The sequence below is a fragment of the Ambystoma mexicanum genome, chromosome 2q (assembly GCF_040938575.1).
Source record: "Ambystoma mexicanum isolate Mex_15411 chromosome 2q, UKY_AmexF1_1, whole genome shotgun sequence".
Lineage (NCBI taxonomy): Eukaryota > Metazoa > Chordata > Amphibia > Caudata > Ambystomatidae > Ambystoma > Ambystoma mexicanum.
The window spans coordinates 1,440,797,282-1,440,816,861 of NC_090924.1; the positions used below are offsets into that span (position 1 = coordinate 1,440,797,282).

The 19,580-nt window shown below is 42.5% G+C and overlaps 1 protein-coding gene across 5 annotated transcripts in view; it reads left to right on the forward strand.

The window, feature by feature from the left end:
- LOC138570252 (zinc finger protein 268-like) overlaps nt 1-16,179 on the forward strand; it is a 113,052-nt gene extending 96,873 nt beyond the window's left edge. For 3 of the 5 annotated variants that reach the window (XM_069649006.1, XM_069649007.1, XM_069649009.1), the window contains 2 exons: nt 6,900-6,947; nt 10,787-16,179. In XM_069649006.1, the coding sequence (XP_069505107.1) occupies nt 11,678-13,672 (1,995 nt within the window). In that variant the 5' untranslated portion in view covers nt 6,900-6,947; nt 10,787-11,677 and the 3' untranslated portion in view covers nt 13,673-16,179. The remainder of the gene's footprint in view (nt 1-6,899; nt 6,948-10,786) is intronic. The other 2 variants (XM_069649008.1, XM_069649010.1) reach the window with 1 other exon arrangement.
- The last annotated feature ends 3,401 nt before the right edge of the window (nt 16,180-19,580 follow it).

The window sequence follows — 19,580 nt, forward strand, 5'->3', positions numbered from 1 at the left end:
AGCGTTTTATTGTACACAAACTTCTCAAGAGCTTTGTGTGGAGGGGAACATGGCACCAAACACTTCTTCTTGCGTTCCTGCTCTTTCGATAAAGGTCCATGTGCACATTTGTGGAAATGTTGGTTTTCTGTCCATGAGTGGACGTTGGAACAATGGTGTATCAATGAACGCCATTTTTCAAGTAGAATTTCTACAGATCCATCACAAATTTTGTAGCTTCACCAAAGATGGCTGCTGATAGACTGACACCACTTTAAAATATTTTCCGAACCCTTTTTTTTTTTTTACTAGCAGCTGAAATATTTTTATTGACTAATTCAGCAACGTGCAATACATCAAATTGATGCCGAATGTGTGGAAACTGCCACTCGCGTGGCCTTGGCTATTGAAACGTGCATGTCGGTGGCTATCGGGTCTATTTGCATTTCCCTTGATTCAAGATGTTCGACGGATTTGATGAAACCATGTTTCTCCATGGCCACAGAAGATGTACATTCAGACACGTGCATGATCGCCATACGCACAATTTTATTCTTTCCATGTCCTGAAAGTGGTATGTGCAGTACTATGTGGAAATTCCGGGATTGTCACACTGTCCGTCGCTAGCTAGCCTTAAATGTTTGCCAGAGAATGTACTTTCCATTGACATCTGTTCAATTTTCCAGGCTTGACTAATAGCGGGGAATAAGAATTCCCTTTGAAATTTGTGGTTCTTTTTTTTTTCGCAAGGAACTCCACTCCCACAAATTGACAGAATCTGGAAAGCTTACAGAAAGTCAACCCGTTGAAAAAAATGTCTATTGTACTGGAAATTAAAATCTTTCATCGCACAGAGCACTTACACACAAAGTAGTATGATATGATTAAAAACTGTATACTATAAGGTTGGTTGTCGCAACACTAATAGAACATTCATATGAACATACCCTCAAAAACAGTGTACATGATTTAGACATAATATACATTTCAAATTTCACCCGATAACCTTCTGAGATGACGCATGTACTTGATCTGAGATCACCGTGCAAAAAATACTTATTGTAATGCCTCCCTCAAAAGATTTTCTTTTATATATTCTGCATTTTGGAGGAAGTGTAAAGTTAGAAACGAAATCAGAAAAGTTTGAGACAGTGCAAGGTTACATGCATTTCAGTCTCAAATTATATCCTGTGTAGGACTTGTTGCAAAGGAGGAAGTGATTTTAGTCGAAGTTCCAGCATTCCCCTATAACACAGTACTTGTTTTAGTACAGATGAAAACATCGAAATGGAACTGAGACAATGAGATGCAGAAGATGGTACATATAGAGAGACACCATACATGCCACTTAGTGTAAATAACCAATACTATGCATAAACATTTTCATTTTTTTTATTCCAAGCATAACACATTCTCGTAAAGCACAAGTACAATAAAATTACTTGATAGGCGAGTGAGCTTGATGTTTACTCTGGAAAAGTAATTGATGCAGAATCTTTCTCCTTCATTTTCAGTACATTGTCATAAAGTAGTACAAGGGAAAAGTTAAAGTAGTATCAGATATGTGGGCAGATCCAATGCTCGAAAATATCACTTTGTGCATGTCGGTAGAGCTCCCCAATGGGATACTGGACGTGTCGGTGGTTTCGTCACTTGTGAGGGTCTGTGCTTCCATCAGTGTGCTCTACGAAAAAAAGGGATATGTCAAGCAACAGATTACGAAACCATTATGCGACTTTTAAAGTGCACTATGGCATTGTTTACTAATGGTCACAATTCACTGATTTATTACAGGCTCCAGAAAGCTGGGACAGATGTCAATAGAATCTGGTAACTATGGAAACTTTAGTAAGACCAATTTAAAGTAAATATACACCAAAAGCTCTAATCCGTTCATGAAGTTACCTTTTCACTAAACACCTTAATTAAATCGAGAGATTATAGAGAATACTTATTTATGCAGACCATCGTCCTACATACCAACAAACATAACGTATTCATCGTCCAGGACTCACCTGAGCCAACGTGTGCCGAAATCGAGTTGGAATTGCATTTGGAAGCAATTTATGAAGAATTCAGGGTTCACACTTTTTTGTTTACTTCGATTGTTCGTACATATTGTCGGTAAAGGGCAGGCTGCAGAGGCAGAATCGATTGGCCCTCACGTCGTCCAAGACAGCATGTGCTCTACTTTCAATCTCATCCACTAGAAAACTGCAATTTATAATCCATCTTCTTATTAAATCAATGTCCTTCGGTAATTTATGCAGGACTGTGCCCACACTTTTGCCACGGCTCACAGAAGGGCAACCGTAAATGATACATGAAGGCATTCTTGAAAAGTCTGAAAGATCTGTATGAATAAAATATAAATCATTTAAAACATAATACTTTTGCATATGATTGAAGGAATTATAACAGCTTTGTCTGCAATATCTGTTTTACTCAAAGAAAGAACACCTGTGTAACCTAGTCGAATGAACACAGCGATAACTTTCTTACAGAATTGATTGATATACTGCAAATTGTAACGTGTTAATGGTCCGCATGATGTCATCGTGTATCTACCTGATCAGACTGTGAAGGTTGCAGATGCGACCCTGGACGCTCGTTGGATCCAGGTGCCTGGAATCTTCACCGACAAGATTGTCCTTGAAAGAGGAGTTCCATTGAGCGATAAGGTGGTGGGGCGTGCGCTCCAACATCGCCGGGGGCATGGACTTCCAGAGCCTTCCTTACCAGGATACGGTCACCACGGATGCATCCCTCGACGGCTGCATCTCCACGCTTGAGGCCTGTGGCTACCAGAGGAGAAGGATCTACACATCAATGTCCTGGAACTGCGGGCAGTGTTTTGGGCCCTCAAGTCTTTTCTTCCAACCCTCAAGTGCAAAGTGGTGATGGTCTTCATAGACAATGTCACCACAATATTCTACATCAGGAAACGGGGGCACCCGATCCCCAGCGCTCTCCAGGGAGACGCAGGACTTGTGGCACTGGGCCGTCGCCCAGGCGATGTTTCTCATTCCGTTTCACCTGGCATGAGTCAAAAACACCATCGCCGATTCTCTCAGCAGAGAGATGCGCTCTTGCCACGAGTGGGAGCTTCGGCAGGATCAAGTAGACATACGCCTCAAGAGGGGCTGACCCCAGATTGATCTATTTGCAACAGTGGCGAAAGCCAAGTGCCAGAGGTTCGCCAGCGGGTTCCCCCAGCCGGGGAGCATGGAGACCGCATTCTCCTTTCTGTGGGAGGGCTTGTTCCTGTACGCGTTCCTTCCATTACCTCTGCTGCTACGAGCAATCAGTCAACTCAAACGTGCTGGTGCAGGATGATTCTCCTCGCCCTGGCATGGCCGAGGCAGATTTGGTACCCGGACCCGCTCAGCCTGTCGACGTCACCTTCAGTCACTCTTCCAGTGGTCATGGATCTGTTCACCAGAGAAGGAGGCGCAATCCTGCACCACGACCCAGGATCGCTGAACATGAAAGCACAGCTTCTGCAGTCTTCATTTTGGTCGCACCGTCTAGTCAAGGACTTTCTCAAAGGACTGTTTCGATCGTTCCCACCGGTGAAGGCGCTTGCTCTGGCGTGGGACCTCAACGTGGTACTGACTTGGCTCATGGGGGTCCCTTTTGAGCCTTTGCATCAAGTTCCCCTCAAGTTCCTTTCATGGAAGACAGCGTTTCTCGTGGCCATCGCCTCTGCCAGGAGGGTTGGAGAGATCCAAGCACTGTCCTGCAAGCGGCCTTATTTAACTTTCCACGAGACGATGGTGGTGCTGTGGACGTACCCCTCCTTCATGCCTACCGTTCAGTCAGAATTCCATCTCAATGAACCTTTAGTGTTGCCTGTGTTTTTTCCGACTCCTTCGTCGCTGGCAGAAAGGACTTTGCGCTTGCTGGATGTGGCTCGAGCGATTAAGTTCTATGTGGCATGCACAAAGGGTTTCTGGAAGACGTCACAACTTTTGGTGAACTTTGGTCCTGTGAACCATGGGAAAGCTTTGTCCAAGGCTTCCATGTTCAGGTGGCGCTCCTGCTGTATATCTTTCACTGTCACCAGCTGGCAAACTGACTGCTGCCTGGGTGTTCAAGAACCCACTCCACTAGAGCGATCGCTGCGACAAAGGCGTTCCTGTCTGGTGTTCCCCTGCTGGACATCTGCAGGGCTGCTACGTGGAGGTCTACTCACACCTTCGCGAGATTCTACTGCGTAGACAGTAATTCCAGATAGGAGTCCAGGGTTGCCCAAGCAGTGCTATGCAACCTGTTCGCTTGAAGGTGAGCCTGGTGAGGAGGTAAGAGTAATTGCTTCTGTTGAGCCTTGCCACCTCCCGTGGTTGTGTATGTATGTACTGCTATGTATTCTTTATTCATGAGCATGTGAATCCATGCCAGACCCCACGCTGGAGAAGGAACACGTTACTTACCTGTAACTGTTGTTCTCCGTTATGGTCTGGCATTGATTCATGTGCGAACCCTCCCTCCTGCCCTCTGAGACTCTTCTTCGTCATACTGCCACTTTACGTGCTACTAAATCTGTAGATGGCTGCCAGAGGAGGGGCTTAGGAAGAGTGCAGTCATTGGCTTGGGGCAGTATGACCCAGCACAGTGATTGGTTTAAAGGAGAAAGACAGTTTGTAAGTGAAAGTGAAACTGTTTTTTCTTTTACCGAGCATTCCCAGCCTAACGGCAGGGAATATTCATGAGCATGTGACTCCATGCCAGACCCATGCTGGAGAACAACAGTGTACCTTGTACTGACCTCTGGGGCTTTACTATTCTGCCATTGGTCAGCCCCATTGCGAAAGAAACACAAGACACCCTGCTTCTGGTGGGAAGGGAGACATTTACACGGCGGCACCTGCTGAATAACGGCCTTCGCAAACCTTGTGGCGGATACTCTGAAGGCTGGACACCTCCCAGGGATGCAGAAATGTGCCTTTTGCTTGGTTCTTCTAGGAACGCCACTCTGTTCCGTTTTCTTGTTCTCATATCCACCTGCCAAAGGGCAGTCGTGGCTATGCAAAGGGTTCTCTTGCTCAGACCCACTTCCCCTCTACCCCCGAGTGCCCGTGGGATTGGCTTGCTACCCTGTTATTTCATCACCCAGTGCTGTCTCGGCTGCTTCGGTCTGGCAGAGAGGCACAGCCTGAGCTGCTTCTCCCTCCTCCCTAACTCGTGGTGTGATGGTCATGTGTTTAGAGTGGGACTCCCGGGGGAGGCCCGACCAGGGGCATCCCTGCTAAGTGTGCAATCTCGTAATAGTATACATATGCTCCCTGGGTTGATGCCATACACACTGCAACCTCACTTCTCCTGAGGGTACTTCTGGTACCAGTGTTAGGATTCATTATTAATATATAATCATCAAATAGTCTCTCGTTATTTCTTGTATCAGTCTCTGTAACTCTTCAAGTGGGCTATTAGCTTTTCTCTCCTCCTTGTATATAGCCTTAGCGGGGTACTTCACACTTTTGTCCTGTCCTTTTCTTTCACTAGCACGATTTTCAATACTTCTTTCTTTTATATGAGAACACTTTAAATTCATCAGTTTTACGTTCAACCTTTCCTCGTGAATTGTACTGGCACGAGTTTTTTGCATGGTATAAGGATTCCCTCTGGGCCTCCCGTTATCCCTCTTACCTCCGACTGAGAAGGAGAATGTCTTTGGGATTCTGGTTTCTCTGGTAGCCTACCTCTTGCTCTCGCTATATTGCCGTCGGCTTGCCTTTGCCAGCAATTCCTTCCTCAGGTTCTCTCTTCTCCTCGCGGCTTCCCGTTATACTGCTGAGTGACCGGACACCACGCTGCTTTGTGCATGCAGTGGTATTGCCAATAGTTCATGGGGTGGCTGCCCACAACGCATCATTCATAGTCACAACACCTCCCTGGAGGCTCCTGCCCATTCGGCTTCTCTCTGTAGGGATTCACCATAACTCTGCTGTCTCTCTGTGCAGTACAGTGACAGCTTGAAACTCGCTGGCTTCATGGGTCACGCCTACTCCACCTCCTCCAGGTGTTATGCAGCTAGGGGCTGTCCCTTGCCTACATTTGCATTTCCTTCTCTCTCAATTCAAAGTCATCGTCATAGTGGATTTAAAGGGGCATATTCTATTTCTGGGTGATAATGCCATCTATTACATTTTTCTTCGTCCAAGTCTTTTTGTTCAAAGGTCTCTCGTATTTTAGAGAACCCCATGTAGACCACAGTGTGCACAGCTTTAGTGAGTACCTCACAGGAACGGGAATCCTTGTCCCTAAAGGGGGAGTCTCTCCTGGTGAGGTCCCACTTCCCGACCACCCCTTGGGCAGGTGTTGTGGAGCGGGCTCCCCTCCCACAGGGGGGGTCCTCCTCCTTGGGGAGAAGGGACACATTTCCTTGATTTGTCACAGGGGGCTGAAAATACTGCTAAGGTAGATTGGGGCATTCATTCTTCCAGTGACCTTTCTGCTTCCAAACTTTACAAGCTGCAGGACTCTGAAACCCATTACCCTAGTGATCACCTCTTCCACTGACCCTCCCACTTGTATTCCCTCTTTAAGTCACCCCCTTTTGGAATGTTTGCCCCTGAGGACTCTGCAAATAAAATGCCATGAGCTTGTTCTCAGTGTTTTGTTTCCTTCTGTTCCTGGCACGCAAGGTAGTGATTCACTACCATAGCCAGTTCAGACAAGGGATTTGTATGCAGCCCAACAAAGTTTATTTTGAGCTGACATTGCAACTTCAAGTGCAGTTCCATAACCAAGGAATTGGCATTTTCTGCAGTGTCAGCTGGTTTTATTATGCCTGAATGTTGAAAAAAACCTCTATGATTCCATTTTGTATACTTACAATTAACAATTATGTGTTTTTGCCTATTCTTTCGTAGGGGTGTTTCATAAATGGTATTCAAGACTCTCCCTCTTGTTTCTAGGAAGTGTGCCCCCATCCTCTGGCAGCCACTGGCCTCCCGTCTTGTTAGGTAAGCATCACTTGCATACACTCATTCTGGTCTGCCCTCAGCTATACATTGTTAGGAGCAGTTATCTGCAATTTTTCGCTGGTTAACTTACAAAAAGGGATACACATATTAAACAATATTAGTTTATTGTTGTTTTTCAATATGTTTAAGAAAGGGATCACTATAGGAACAACACAGAGAGGGTAAATTACAATTAAATCAGCATTTCTTATTAATACAAACAATTAGAGAAGGACGAGAAAACAAATTCATACAGCAAAGTCGATCTGGTTTGAAAAAAAAAATGAGACATTTTTGATTAAACATATACATTAAAACATACATATATATTGGACCAATTCTAAATAAACAAGTAGAAAAGAGTTGGACCAGTGAGGAAAAAGGATTCAGAGATAAGGTTATAGAACAGTTAGTTTGCAAAGAGAGGGAAAAACAAATCATCTTAACAATCATCAAACAAAGTTGTATGATTTACATAGTGGAAATATTCCTACTAATGAGAGAAAATATCAGGGTACTGTTTTGTATTTAACCTGATAGAGCGTGAACATTTGTTCTAGACTAGCTGCATGTACAATATATAGTCATGCCTGTTGATCTGCCAAACTCTCCAATTTTTCAGCAAATCTCGCTGGTTCCTGTCTTATGTTTGCAAATTCCTTACCAGATCCTTTGGTGATGATGCATGTGCATGTTGACTATCGGTGGAAAGTCCTGGTAGTTTTTTGATGGGAGAACATTTACAGGTGCCTCGCTTCTGTTGTTGGTACCTCCTCAGGTAATGGATTCTAGGACAGGAGAAGCAGCAGGGGCCAGATTACACAAACTTTGCACAAGTGCAAAGTTGCATCATGTTTGCACTAAGGCAAAGTTTGCCCCAGTTCTAAAAGCTCGGAAACATATTAGAAAACCATTGCACCATGACAAGTGCAGTTTGACATGGTATAAGCACCATGGCAAATATTGCCCTAGTGCAAACAATATACATTTTAACATCATTTTTGCTACAGGGCAAAGTTTTCCCTAGTGTTAATTCAGAAAGGTAAAAATAGGGAAAACTTTGCGGTGCAGCTTTGCACTTGTGCACATTTTCTTTAATTTGGCCCCAGGAGTTTGGGAAAATGCTGGGGTGGACATCTCCCCAGGTTCTTAAGTGGAAGAATACACTGGCGGATCTGTCAGTAAGGGTTGGTTTGGAAAATATTGTAAATCCAGAGATGGGTATGGGGGAAGGGGCAGCTGTTGTGAAACTGGCTTTTGGGGTATAGTGTTCCTTTTGGAGTCAAAGGAGTTCAATGACCCTGTGAAACTGGGGTCTGGTCAGTTTGATTGGACAATGTAGTAGACATCTGTAGGTTGGTACCTGGATCAATGAGTTGATCAGTTTGTCGAGCAGTGACTGAGGAGGAAAAACATAAGGAAAAGAGAGCATGAAAACTCTGCCAAGTGACCCTGAGAAGGAAAAAGTGACCCCTGAAAGGTTCTGCCGATGTGAAAGGGGAAAACACTCACTCCTAACACATTCACACTGCTTCAGTGTCCGGACCCTGCCAGCGAAGGTGCCCACCCTCTGCCTATTAGAAGCTAACTACCAGAGTTTCTGACTGACTGCTGTGAGAAGCCATGGCTCTCATGGCTACATATCCCGTTTTCAAATAGCTGACTGCATGCATTGGCTGACTCACTGACAGTGTTGTGTAATATATATGTAGATAGCAGGCACATATATGCGTATTAATCGCAACCAGACATGGCCCTTTACAGATATAACTTTTCACATTACACACCTGTGTACCTCTTTGCTGAGCCTGTTGCCAATCCTCTTATTTCCCACTTGTTCCCAAGGTTGCAGCTTCATTGTTAGACAGTCCCCTCTGTGGCTCAAATGTAAACCCCACTAACAGTCATGTGGCCTCATTATAAGTTAGGTGGTAGCCCTCCGTTAAACCCGGCAGGATACCACCAAACGGTAATACCTTGACCACCACTTGGCCTGCCGGAATTACTGACAGATTATAAGTGGCGGTAGGTGACTTTAAACCGGCACCGGCAATACTGGCTGTTTTTTGCTGGTGACGTGCCTGACTTACCTTCAGCTGTTGGCTGGAGGTAAGTCAGGTCCCAGTATGCAGAAATACCGGCACGTTATTTCCATATCGGCTAACATCTAGTGAGGCCCAATATCTTCCTCACCCTCCGGCTGAACTGTTAAACAGACTCCTTACCTCTAAGGTTTAGCAACGCAGGTATTAGCCCGAAGACAGACCACAAGACCTTAGTGTCCACTAAAAGTAGAAAGAGGTCACTGGCTCGACACTCGATTATCAGAGGAATTCATCTCTCAATATCTATTTTAAAAAGTAGCAAAGGACCAAGACAGTTTATGGCATTGCAAAACAATCGAACAGACAAACTAACACTATGCTGCATTCTAACAATCAGGCAGCAGCTTGCACCCATCCACCAGAACTCGAGGATTACAGGTTAGCATGTGATGATGAGAAGGAAACTTTACCCTAAAATCAAATACACAAACAGTGGCATTGACAATCCCTCAGAAGATGTTTTGCTCCACCTTTGGAGCACAGTCTCACTAAGCTCGACATCTCTGTATGAGTCCATTGCCAGTGCAGATGTACCTGCCAAGCGATTACCAGACCCAGAACATTGTGGAAATAGCAGTTCTGATGATAATCTGAGGTCATCCACCTTCTTCCATTGTCCAAGATGCAGAAAAATATGTTATGATTAATAACGAGGTTAGAAGAAATATAAAATGGTGAAATGATCAAAAATTAGACTAAAAGAGTTTAAAAAGAAGAAGTGTTTTTTACATTTCTTTTGGGGAAGGTTATTAATGTTCATATGAGTGAGTCAGTCATGTGTAAGTGGTAACTGGATTTTATAATATAGCTTTGCATGCTACTTGTCAGCCATTTCCTGTGTTCCATATGATCCATAGCACCCTGGAGGTTGAGTGATAAGAAGTTGAACATCAGGTGATGTGTCACTCAAGTGTGTTTCTCTGTAGCTGGTGGAGGTGATCCGAGATCCATGCATTGATGTGATTGGCATTTATCAAAGCAAACCATAGCAGTGAAGCCCTACTAAGTTATTTGGGGGTGGGGGGGGTGTTTGGTGGATATGTTATGCATATTTGGTGTGGATACATTAGGTGGGTGCTGACCGTTGGATGCAGTCCTCTTTTGGATGCAAGATCAGCTGAGGCCAGATCATTGGCAATGAGGTAGTGCAAATCATTCTTCTGTTCTAAAGGGAAATAGGGATGGATTGCTCAGGGGCCCGTGGGTTGCCTTGAAGGGCTGAATGCGGCCAATGTGGCACAGATGTTTATGAATGATAATGGATGTTGTTGATGGTAGTGAGAGTGCACTATGTAGGGGCGGTGATGGCGAGCCATGACACTTATTGTGTTCTTTTCACTAAGACTGGTGGGGTAAGGGGGCATTATGTACAACGCATTTCCTAAGAATTCCTTAAATGCAAACACGTTTAAAAAAGCTGCAATAAAATATGATTTTACTCTGACGCTTTTGATAGGACGTTTGAGGTATTAGAATGTCATGGTTGCACTCGTATTACAGTTTTGGTCTAATGTCTTTGGTGTATCCCAAAAAATGGCATTTTTAGAAATAATCTTCATTTCAAATTGCTCTCAAGCCCTCTACGTGTACAATGTTCTAAAGCCATGCACAGATAAGAATCTCAGTCTTCTTTCCTTCTACTGCTGCCACTTTACACTGACGTAGCTCATATGTGTCATTTCTATGCCCTATTTTACATCAACAAAATTAATCTCTCTCTCTTTGATTTTACAGGTGACTAAAGCATGGATGGAAAAAGCAAGAGGTTATAGTGGGACCACGTCCTGAGCAACCAGCACCATAAAAGGTTTTACATGAAAGAAGGGACTCTGTCATAAAGATCTGAGAATTACACCATATTTAGAAGTCTGGGATGGTCACAAACTGGCAGTGGAGAAAACATCAGAAATCAGACTGTGATAATTAAGGACAACTGAGGTCTTATAAACAAAATGTAGATCACTTGGGCGTCAAATGAAAGCACTAATTATTAGAAGAAATTGCCCAACAGTCACCTTGAATTATTTACAAGACGATGTTTGTGTATGGAAAGGCACATCTATGCACTGTCATTGAAAAATCCCTCCATTGAACATTCATTGTGATAGTACATGGGAGTAGAATTCTGAAGATTACATTTAGGTTTCTTTACCCAATGCATGCAAAAGCCATCGAAATCCAAAATCCTTCTTGTGTCACTGAGTGCAAGAAATGTTTTAGTCATTAAACCAGTTTGGCCCATGAGCAAAGCAACACGGAAATGCATCATGAAATGTGTGCAGCCAATCCTAGAGTGCCTTTGTGACAACATATAACGTCCGGAAAGAATGACCCCCGACGCCTTAAACATATTCAATAATATGATGAGAGTATAATATTGAACATGATATCATCATCGAGGTGCACGTGTGAGAAATTCTTGCCCTGCTATTTTGTTTGATATTATCCTCCCAAATTAACCTTATCAGTGCTCCATTTGTTAGAATATTGTGGTAATTTGTATTAGTGAATATGTACTCGCTGGTATTTGTGAAAGGTTTGAATTTAAACCATAATACAATTTTCTTTTAAATTGTTAGAAAAGCTACAAACAGAAAATCATTATAGCTGCATTAAATTCCGATCATGGAAGAAAGTACGTATCAATGCCCTGAATTTCAAACAAAGCTAAGTTTGAAAAACAATCTAAAACTACATGGGCGATGCTACATGGGGAAAAACAAATATCAGTGCCTAAAATGTCATAAAATCTTCAGATATAAAAGCTTTTTATCTATCCATGAAAAGACACACACTGGGGAAAAACCATATCAGTGCTCAGAATGCCCGAAAAGCTTCAGACAGAAAAGCCAACTAATAATACATGAGAGATGGCACACAGGTGAAAGACCCTATAAATGCACCATATGTCAGAAAAGCTACCGTGTGAAAGGCCAACTGACACTACATGTGAAAACCCACAAAGGAGAAAACCCTTATCAGTGCCTAACATGTCATAAAACCTTCAGATATAAGAGCTGTTTAACTATCCATGACAGGATACACACTGGGGAAAAACCATATCAGTGCACAGAATGCCCGAAAAGATTCTATCTAAAAGCCCAGCTAATGATACATGAGAGGTGGCACACAGGTGAAAAACCCTATCAATGCACCGAATGTCAGAAAAGCTACAGTGTCAAAAGCCAACTGACCAAACATGAGAGAACCCACACAGGAGAAGTCCCTTATCAGTGCACAACATGTCGGAAAAGCTTCAGGGATAAAGGCAGGTTAGCTATACATGAAAGGACACACACTGGGGAAAAACCATATCAATGCTCAGAATGCCCCAAAAGCTTCAGACAGAAAGTCCATTTAATGTCACATGAGAGATCACACACAGGTGTAAAACCCTATGAATGCACAACATGTCAGAAAAGCTTCCCTCATAAAAGCAACCTGACACTACACGAGAGAACCCACAACGAAGAGAAACCTTATCAGTGCACAACATGTCAGAAAAGCTTCCGTCATAAAAGCAATCTGATCCTACACGAGAGAATCCACACAGGAGATAAACCATACCAGTGCACTGAATGTCAGAAAAGCTTTCGTCGTAAAAGCCATCTGACACTACATGAGAGAACCCACACAGGAGAAAAACCTTATCAGTGCGATGTATGCAAGAAAAGCTTCTCTGATAAAAGGCATCTGTCCACCCACAAAAGAACCCACACAGGAGAAAAACCTTATCAATGCGATGTATGTCAGAAAAGCTTCTCTGATAAAAGGCATCTGGCCAACCATAAAAGTACCCATACGGGAGAAAAACCATATCAGTGTACTGAATGCAAGAAAAGCTTCAGTCACAAAATGGGCCTGACGTTGCATGAAAGAACCCATACAGGTGAAAAACATCATCAGTGTTCTGAGTGTCAGAAAAGCTTCATAAATAAATCTGATTTAACTATACATGAGATAATCCACACTGGGGAAAAACCTCATCAGTGCTCTGAATGTCAGAAATGCTTCAATAATAAAAGCAATCTAACTCAGCATGAGAGAACCCACACTGGGGTAAAACCTCATCAGTGCTCAGAGTGTCAGAAATGCTTCTACAGTGCAAGCAATCTAACTACACATGAGAGAACCCACACTGGGGAAAGACCATATCAGTGCTCTGAATGTCAGAGATCCTTCAATTCAACAAGCTCTCTATCTCGACACAAGAGCACCCACACCGGGGAAAAACCTTACCACTGCACTGAATGCCAGAAAAGCTTCAGCCTAAAAAGTGCCCTAACTCAACATAAGAGAACCCACACTGGAGTAAAAACTCATCAGTGCTCTGAGTGTCAGAAATGCTTCTATGTTAAAAGCAATCTAACTCAACATAAGAGAACCCACACTGGGGAAAAACCATATCAGTGCTCTGAATGCCCGAAATCCTTCAATTCAACAAGCACTCTAACTCTACATAAGAGAACCCACACCGGGGAAAAACCTTACCACTGCACGGAATGTCAGAAATCCTTCAAATCTACGAGCAATCTAACTGCACATAAGAGAAGCCACACCGGGGAAAACCTTATCAGTTCCCTGAATGACAGGAATACTTCAATTCAAAAAGCACTCTAACTCTACATAAGAGAGCCCACAATCGGGATAACCTTACCAGTGTTCTAAATATCTTAAGTACTTCACTGACAAAAGAGATCTAAGTGAATATAAGGATACCCACATAGGAATAAAAACCTTATCAGGGACGGAATGCAAGGACAACGTCTATCTAAACAGCAATGTGACACATAATGAGAAAACACAAGCAAGTCAATAACACAGTGCACTGATTGTTGGATAAGATTCCGTTAGAAAACAGCCAGCTCCCCATAAGAGAACCCACAATGGAGAAAAAACTTAGAAGTGCACTAATTAACAAAAAGTATTCAGCAAGAAAAGGCCCCTAACTTACAGCGAGACCCCCAAATGGAGAAAGTTTTTAGTAGTTCATTAAATGTCAGAAAATACTTTAGTCCAAAAAGGCAAACCACTTACCATGAGAAAACCCAAAATGGGGAAAACTGTGGACTAAAGATCAGAAAAGGCAACCAACTCAACATGCGTTAACCCATAATGGGGAATCACCATTATCGGTACAATAAAAATATTATTATAATATTATTAAATATCAGAAAAGCTTAGTGAGAAATGCAACCAACTCTCCATGATACCCCACAATGGATAACACACTTATGAATGCAAAGCAAAAAATATCAGAAAAGCTACAATCAGAAAGACACCTAATTCACCATGAGACCCCACAATGAAGAAAACGCTTTTCAGTGCACTAAATATCAGAAAAGAATCAGTCAGAAAAGGCAACCAAGTCAACATGCAAGAACCCACAATGGGGGCAAAATCCCTTATTGCATTATATGTCAGAAAAGGCAACCAATTCACCACGAGACCCCACAATGGAGATAACAATTCAGTGCACTGAAGACCAGGAAGGTTTTGGTCAGAAAAGGCAACCAACTCACCATGCACGAACCCACAATGCATACAACCACAGTACTAGTACACTGAATATAAGAAAGGCTTCAATAAAAGAATGCAACCAACGCACCATGAAAGAACGCATGAAAATGAAAACATCTTTAATCAGAAGACTAATCTGAACCTACATGTGAAATCCCACACCACTCAGGAGAAAAACATTATTGGTGCATTGAATGTCAGAAAAACTACACTCTTATTCTGGCCCAAGATATTAAATCTCACATAAGAGAGAAACGTCACTAGTTTACTGACTGTGAGAAAAATTGTACATTATATATTTTTTTTAATACATCTTTACAGGTGGGTGGTGGAAATGGATATCCACTTTGTTAAATCGTTGCATATGCAGAGGACCCAATAGGTATGTGAGTATGTCAAGGGCATAATGAAGCATAGTGGTGTATATAATTATGTCACAGCTGGGAATGTAAACATGTTAAATACGAAAAGGAAACGAGGATGGAGATTTCAATCTTGTTTCAGAAGGGCACACATGCTTCATAAAATGTTTGTTTCATTACTTCTCAGATATGTATTCAGCTTATCAAATTCCTGAACTAGGAATCTACAATATGAGGAGTTTTGGTGATACAATGATGGGCAATTGGCAAGAGTTGTAAGGTACATGCAAACTATGAAAGTGAGTTTTCTCCCATTTTCTTGGGTATTAAAGAGGATTCCTACTGTGGTTGGTTGAATTTTCTCTAAAAATCAGCATAAAATTGAGTAGATGATTACTTGGGCAATGTGAGAAAGGTCTTGTGGATTAATTTACCAATCAGGGTGGTGTCAAATACCTTCTGAAGATATTTTTATTCTGTTGCAGTTTTAATTTGCCTGGCTTCAGAAATGTGTCGATGCCTTTGACATCCCTTTCAACAGTGTTAGTCTCAATTTGACATCTCAATTTATTTACTTTGCAATTTATGTGCGATTTGAACTATGCTGTTTCCCCAGAAAATCTAAGTATTGTAGGTAAACTGACTTTACAGGTTTTGGATGTTAGGTTCAATGATTTGTAGAGAATTTATATTTTTATATAGATGTACCTATTTTTGAGGGCTCAGGTTTTTCCTGAATTGTAATTATTTAAAAACATATCTAGTTATTACACCAATTTACTTCCAGTACCTCTGTGTATACTTTGAGAGCCTGTTTGTATTAGTGGCATGACATAGCATATTATAGGGGCTTACGTATCACTGTCCGTACTTTTGTATGGTGCAGAGGGTTGACTTAGTCTGTGCCAGATCAAAGTTACTCTTGTAAATCATTTTATGTTTTTAACAGGATGTCTTTTTTTGTTTGGAAAGATACCGTTTCGAATTGGATTTGCTCTAAAAATTGGTGTAACCCTCCCTGCAAGTGTGTATAGGATGAAGACCTTCTTCTTCAGAGAATCAAGCTTATTACACCGGTTTTATCTCACAAGTATTTGGAAAGATTCAATTTCTTTTACATTTGTAACTTTTTTCTACCAATTTCTTTTTAAATCTTGTATTTGAATATTATCCATTGGTAATGCTTATCTGTTCAAGATGTTATACATGATTGTAATGTCTGAAATAAACCTAAACTGAATTGAACAGATTTGGTATAGAATCTACAATGATTTATATAGCATGTATGTTTGCATTAGAGATGCAATAAATAGAGAGGAAAAAATAAAAAAAGCCCTAGGCAATGTAACATCCACGCAAAGCATTACTGACACCACCTCGCCCAGCAACTCTGAAAACGATATTCCTCAATTCTCCTTTAAACACTATACTGAAGATGAATTATTTAAAATCATAAAAGACCTCAAAGACACGTCCTGTCCTGCGGATGACTGTCCCACAAGCACTCTTAAAGAGTCTCTAGAAACTCTGGTTCCATGGATCACTAAACTGGTTAATCTCTCTTTTGATGAGGGTCTGGTGCCGGAACTGTTAAAGTCGGCATGGATCACACCCTTGTTGAAAAAGGAGAACCTCGATCCAGCGAATAACGACAATTACAGGCCTATTACCAACGTGCCTTATGTTCTTAAAATAATCGATAAATTGGCCTACTTACAGCTACAGGCCCATGTCGACAAATATAATATCCTGGGCACCCGTCAGTCGGGCTATAGGGCACGTCACGGGACTGAGACAGCTATGCTAGATCTCAAATCTACCTTAGCTAGCATAGCTGATAATAATCAAGCTGCCCTGCTCATGTTACTTGACCTCTCTGCAGCCTTTGACCTAGTTGATCACAGCTTACTGGTGTCAATGCTCGGAGAGGTCACCAAGTGCTCCGCAAATGCATCCAGATGGATTGCCTCCTTTCTGGGTCCCAGAATGGTGAGAGTTTGCGTGGGCGATAGCCAATCTGCTCCAATTTCTCAGACATGCGGAGTTCCGCAGGGCTCCTGTCTTTCGACCTTGCTCTTCAATCTTTATATTCGTCCCCTTCTTGACCTCTTAAACAAACTAGGCGTACAATATACGAACTACGCCGATGACACTCAGGTGGTTATACAGCTGAATGGCTTATAGAGCAGCGATTCTGCAACCATCAACAAAATATACAAAGCTATACAAGATTGGATGGCCTGCAACTCTCTTGCCCTTAACGATAAAAAAACTGAAATCCGCATCGTGGCATCTAAAAACATTAGGGCGAAACTAGATCCCGACTATGCTAGCTTCCATATTGCTGACAACACCATTCTCGTCCAGAAGAAGGTCAAGACTTTGGGAGTTGTTCTCGACGAAGATCTGTCAATGAAATTTCACGTTTCCAGCATTAAATCAAGCTGTGGTCTCATAAATAAGAGAATAGGGTACATTCGCCCATTCATATCACAAGAGAACTGCGCTCTTCTTTCCACCGCACTAATAAATTCTAGACTGGATTACTGTAACAGCCTCCTTGCGGGCACCACAGCTCTCAATATCCAATCATTACAAGTGGCTCAGAACAATGCTGTGCGCAATATTTTCATTCAGTCCCGTCGCACACACATTTCCAATTTCAGGAAAAAACTTCATTGGCTCCCTGTCAAACATCGGATAACCCATAAGATATTAAACACGACCCATAAATGCCTTAGTCTCAGCAGTCCCACCTACCTGTCAGACCGCATAAGCATTAAGCCAAACGTCAGGAACCTTCGGTCATCCTCGGCTATTATTCTCAAACAGGCAAAAACCAGGACAGCTAAATTTGGAGGTACTACTCTTGACGCACAGGGACCCCTACTATGGAATAAACTTCCAGCCCAGATGCGGCAGATACAGAACTACACCGTATTCAAACGCGCCGTAAAAACACACTTTTTCAACATGGAATAATTTCTTTGACTTATCTCCTTCTCTGCTCTATACTGGTTACTCTATATGTTTGTCTGTCCTGTTAAGTTTCTATGTGCGCCCTGAGGCCTACGGGCATGTTGGCGCGTTACAAGAATTAAAATAAATAAATAAATAAATAAATAAGATGTACCAATTTTTGAGGGCTCAGTATTTCTCTGAATTTTGTTAAATCATATCCAGTTATTACATATTAATTTACTTGCAGTACCTCTGTGAATGTTTTGAGAGCTTTCTTATATTAGTTGCAAGAAATGGCATATTTCAGAGGGGTCTGCTCCATTGAGGAGGAGATAACTTCCTGAACCAAAGAGGAGGGGCGTGCTGCACTGAGGGGAGAAGAGCCCCTCCTCTGCCCCCAAAGTGGGGTCTGGGCTGGTGAGGGGTATAGGAGCTGCCTGAATTCCAAACGTGGGCTCTGTTCCAGTGATGGGAAAGGAGTTCCTTAACCACCAGAAGAGGGCTGTACTCAAGTGAGGGGGAGAAGAGCCCCCCTGAAACATAATAGTGGAATCAGCTCCAGTGAGGCAGAGAAGAACGCCCTAATCCACAAAAGAAGGTTGTGCTCTTGTAAGGAAGAAGCTGTGTCCTGGGACTTCAGAAGAGAGGTGGGCTACAATGAAGAGAGAAAGTGAAACAGGCTCTATATCCCTGGGACAGTGAGCACAACACTATTTCATTTATCTGCTTATACTGTGCCGACAGCCCACAGGCATCAGGGCGCCACAAAAACACACCAGGACGAACAAGTAGTATGTGACAATAGAGTTAAATTAAGTGAATCCACAGTGTAACTTTGGGAGGGAGAATTGAGAGGGAAAAGTTATCCAAAAATATGCGTTTTCAGTGCTTTCTTGAATGACCGTACATTTTCTATGGCTCGGATAGTCACCAGTAATGTGTTCTAGAAGGAGGATCTATATCACTGGGTGTAGATTGGTGAGCAGGTCACTATATCTAGTTGTATTTGTATTTATTGAATTTTATGTATCACTTTTAGCCAAACCGCTTTACATGGAACAACAGATAATACATAAGAAGCAATTCAATATACGTCATGAGTCAAAATAACCAAGAACAATATGCAGAACAATTTGCCGAGATCAATAGCGTAAAACATGAGAAGTATAGAAGAATTGAGGGAAATAGTAGAGAACAGTCAGGAGGGAGATTGGAGTAGGTGGGATTTTAAGGAGGTGCGGAAAGATGAATAACAGGTGATGGAGCTGATTAGGAGAGGGAGGGAATTGCAGTGGAGTGGGGCAAGGACCTGGAAGCAGAAGCGGGATGGGGCACATGGTGCGGGTGGGACAGTGAGTAGGAAGTGATGAGCGGAACGGAGTGGGCGAGAGGGAGAGTAGAATGAGAGGAGGGAGGAAAGGTAGGGAGGAGCGAGATCATAAAGAGATTTGAAAACAAGGCAGATGAAGTTGAATTTGAGTTTAGATTTAAAGAAGAGCCAGCCTAGTGAGGAAAGTGAAGAGGCGATGGAGTCATTAGGAGAAAGAGAATAGAGAGAACGGCAGAATGGTAGAGGAATTTTAGGGGGGCTAGATGTGAGGCAGGGAGACCAAAGAGGAGAGCTGAGCAGTAGAAGAGTCGAGAAAAGATTAGAGAAGATATTAGGACTTTAGTGGCGTGAAAGG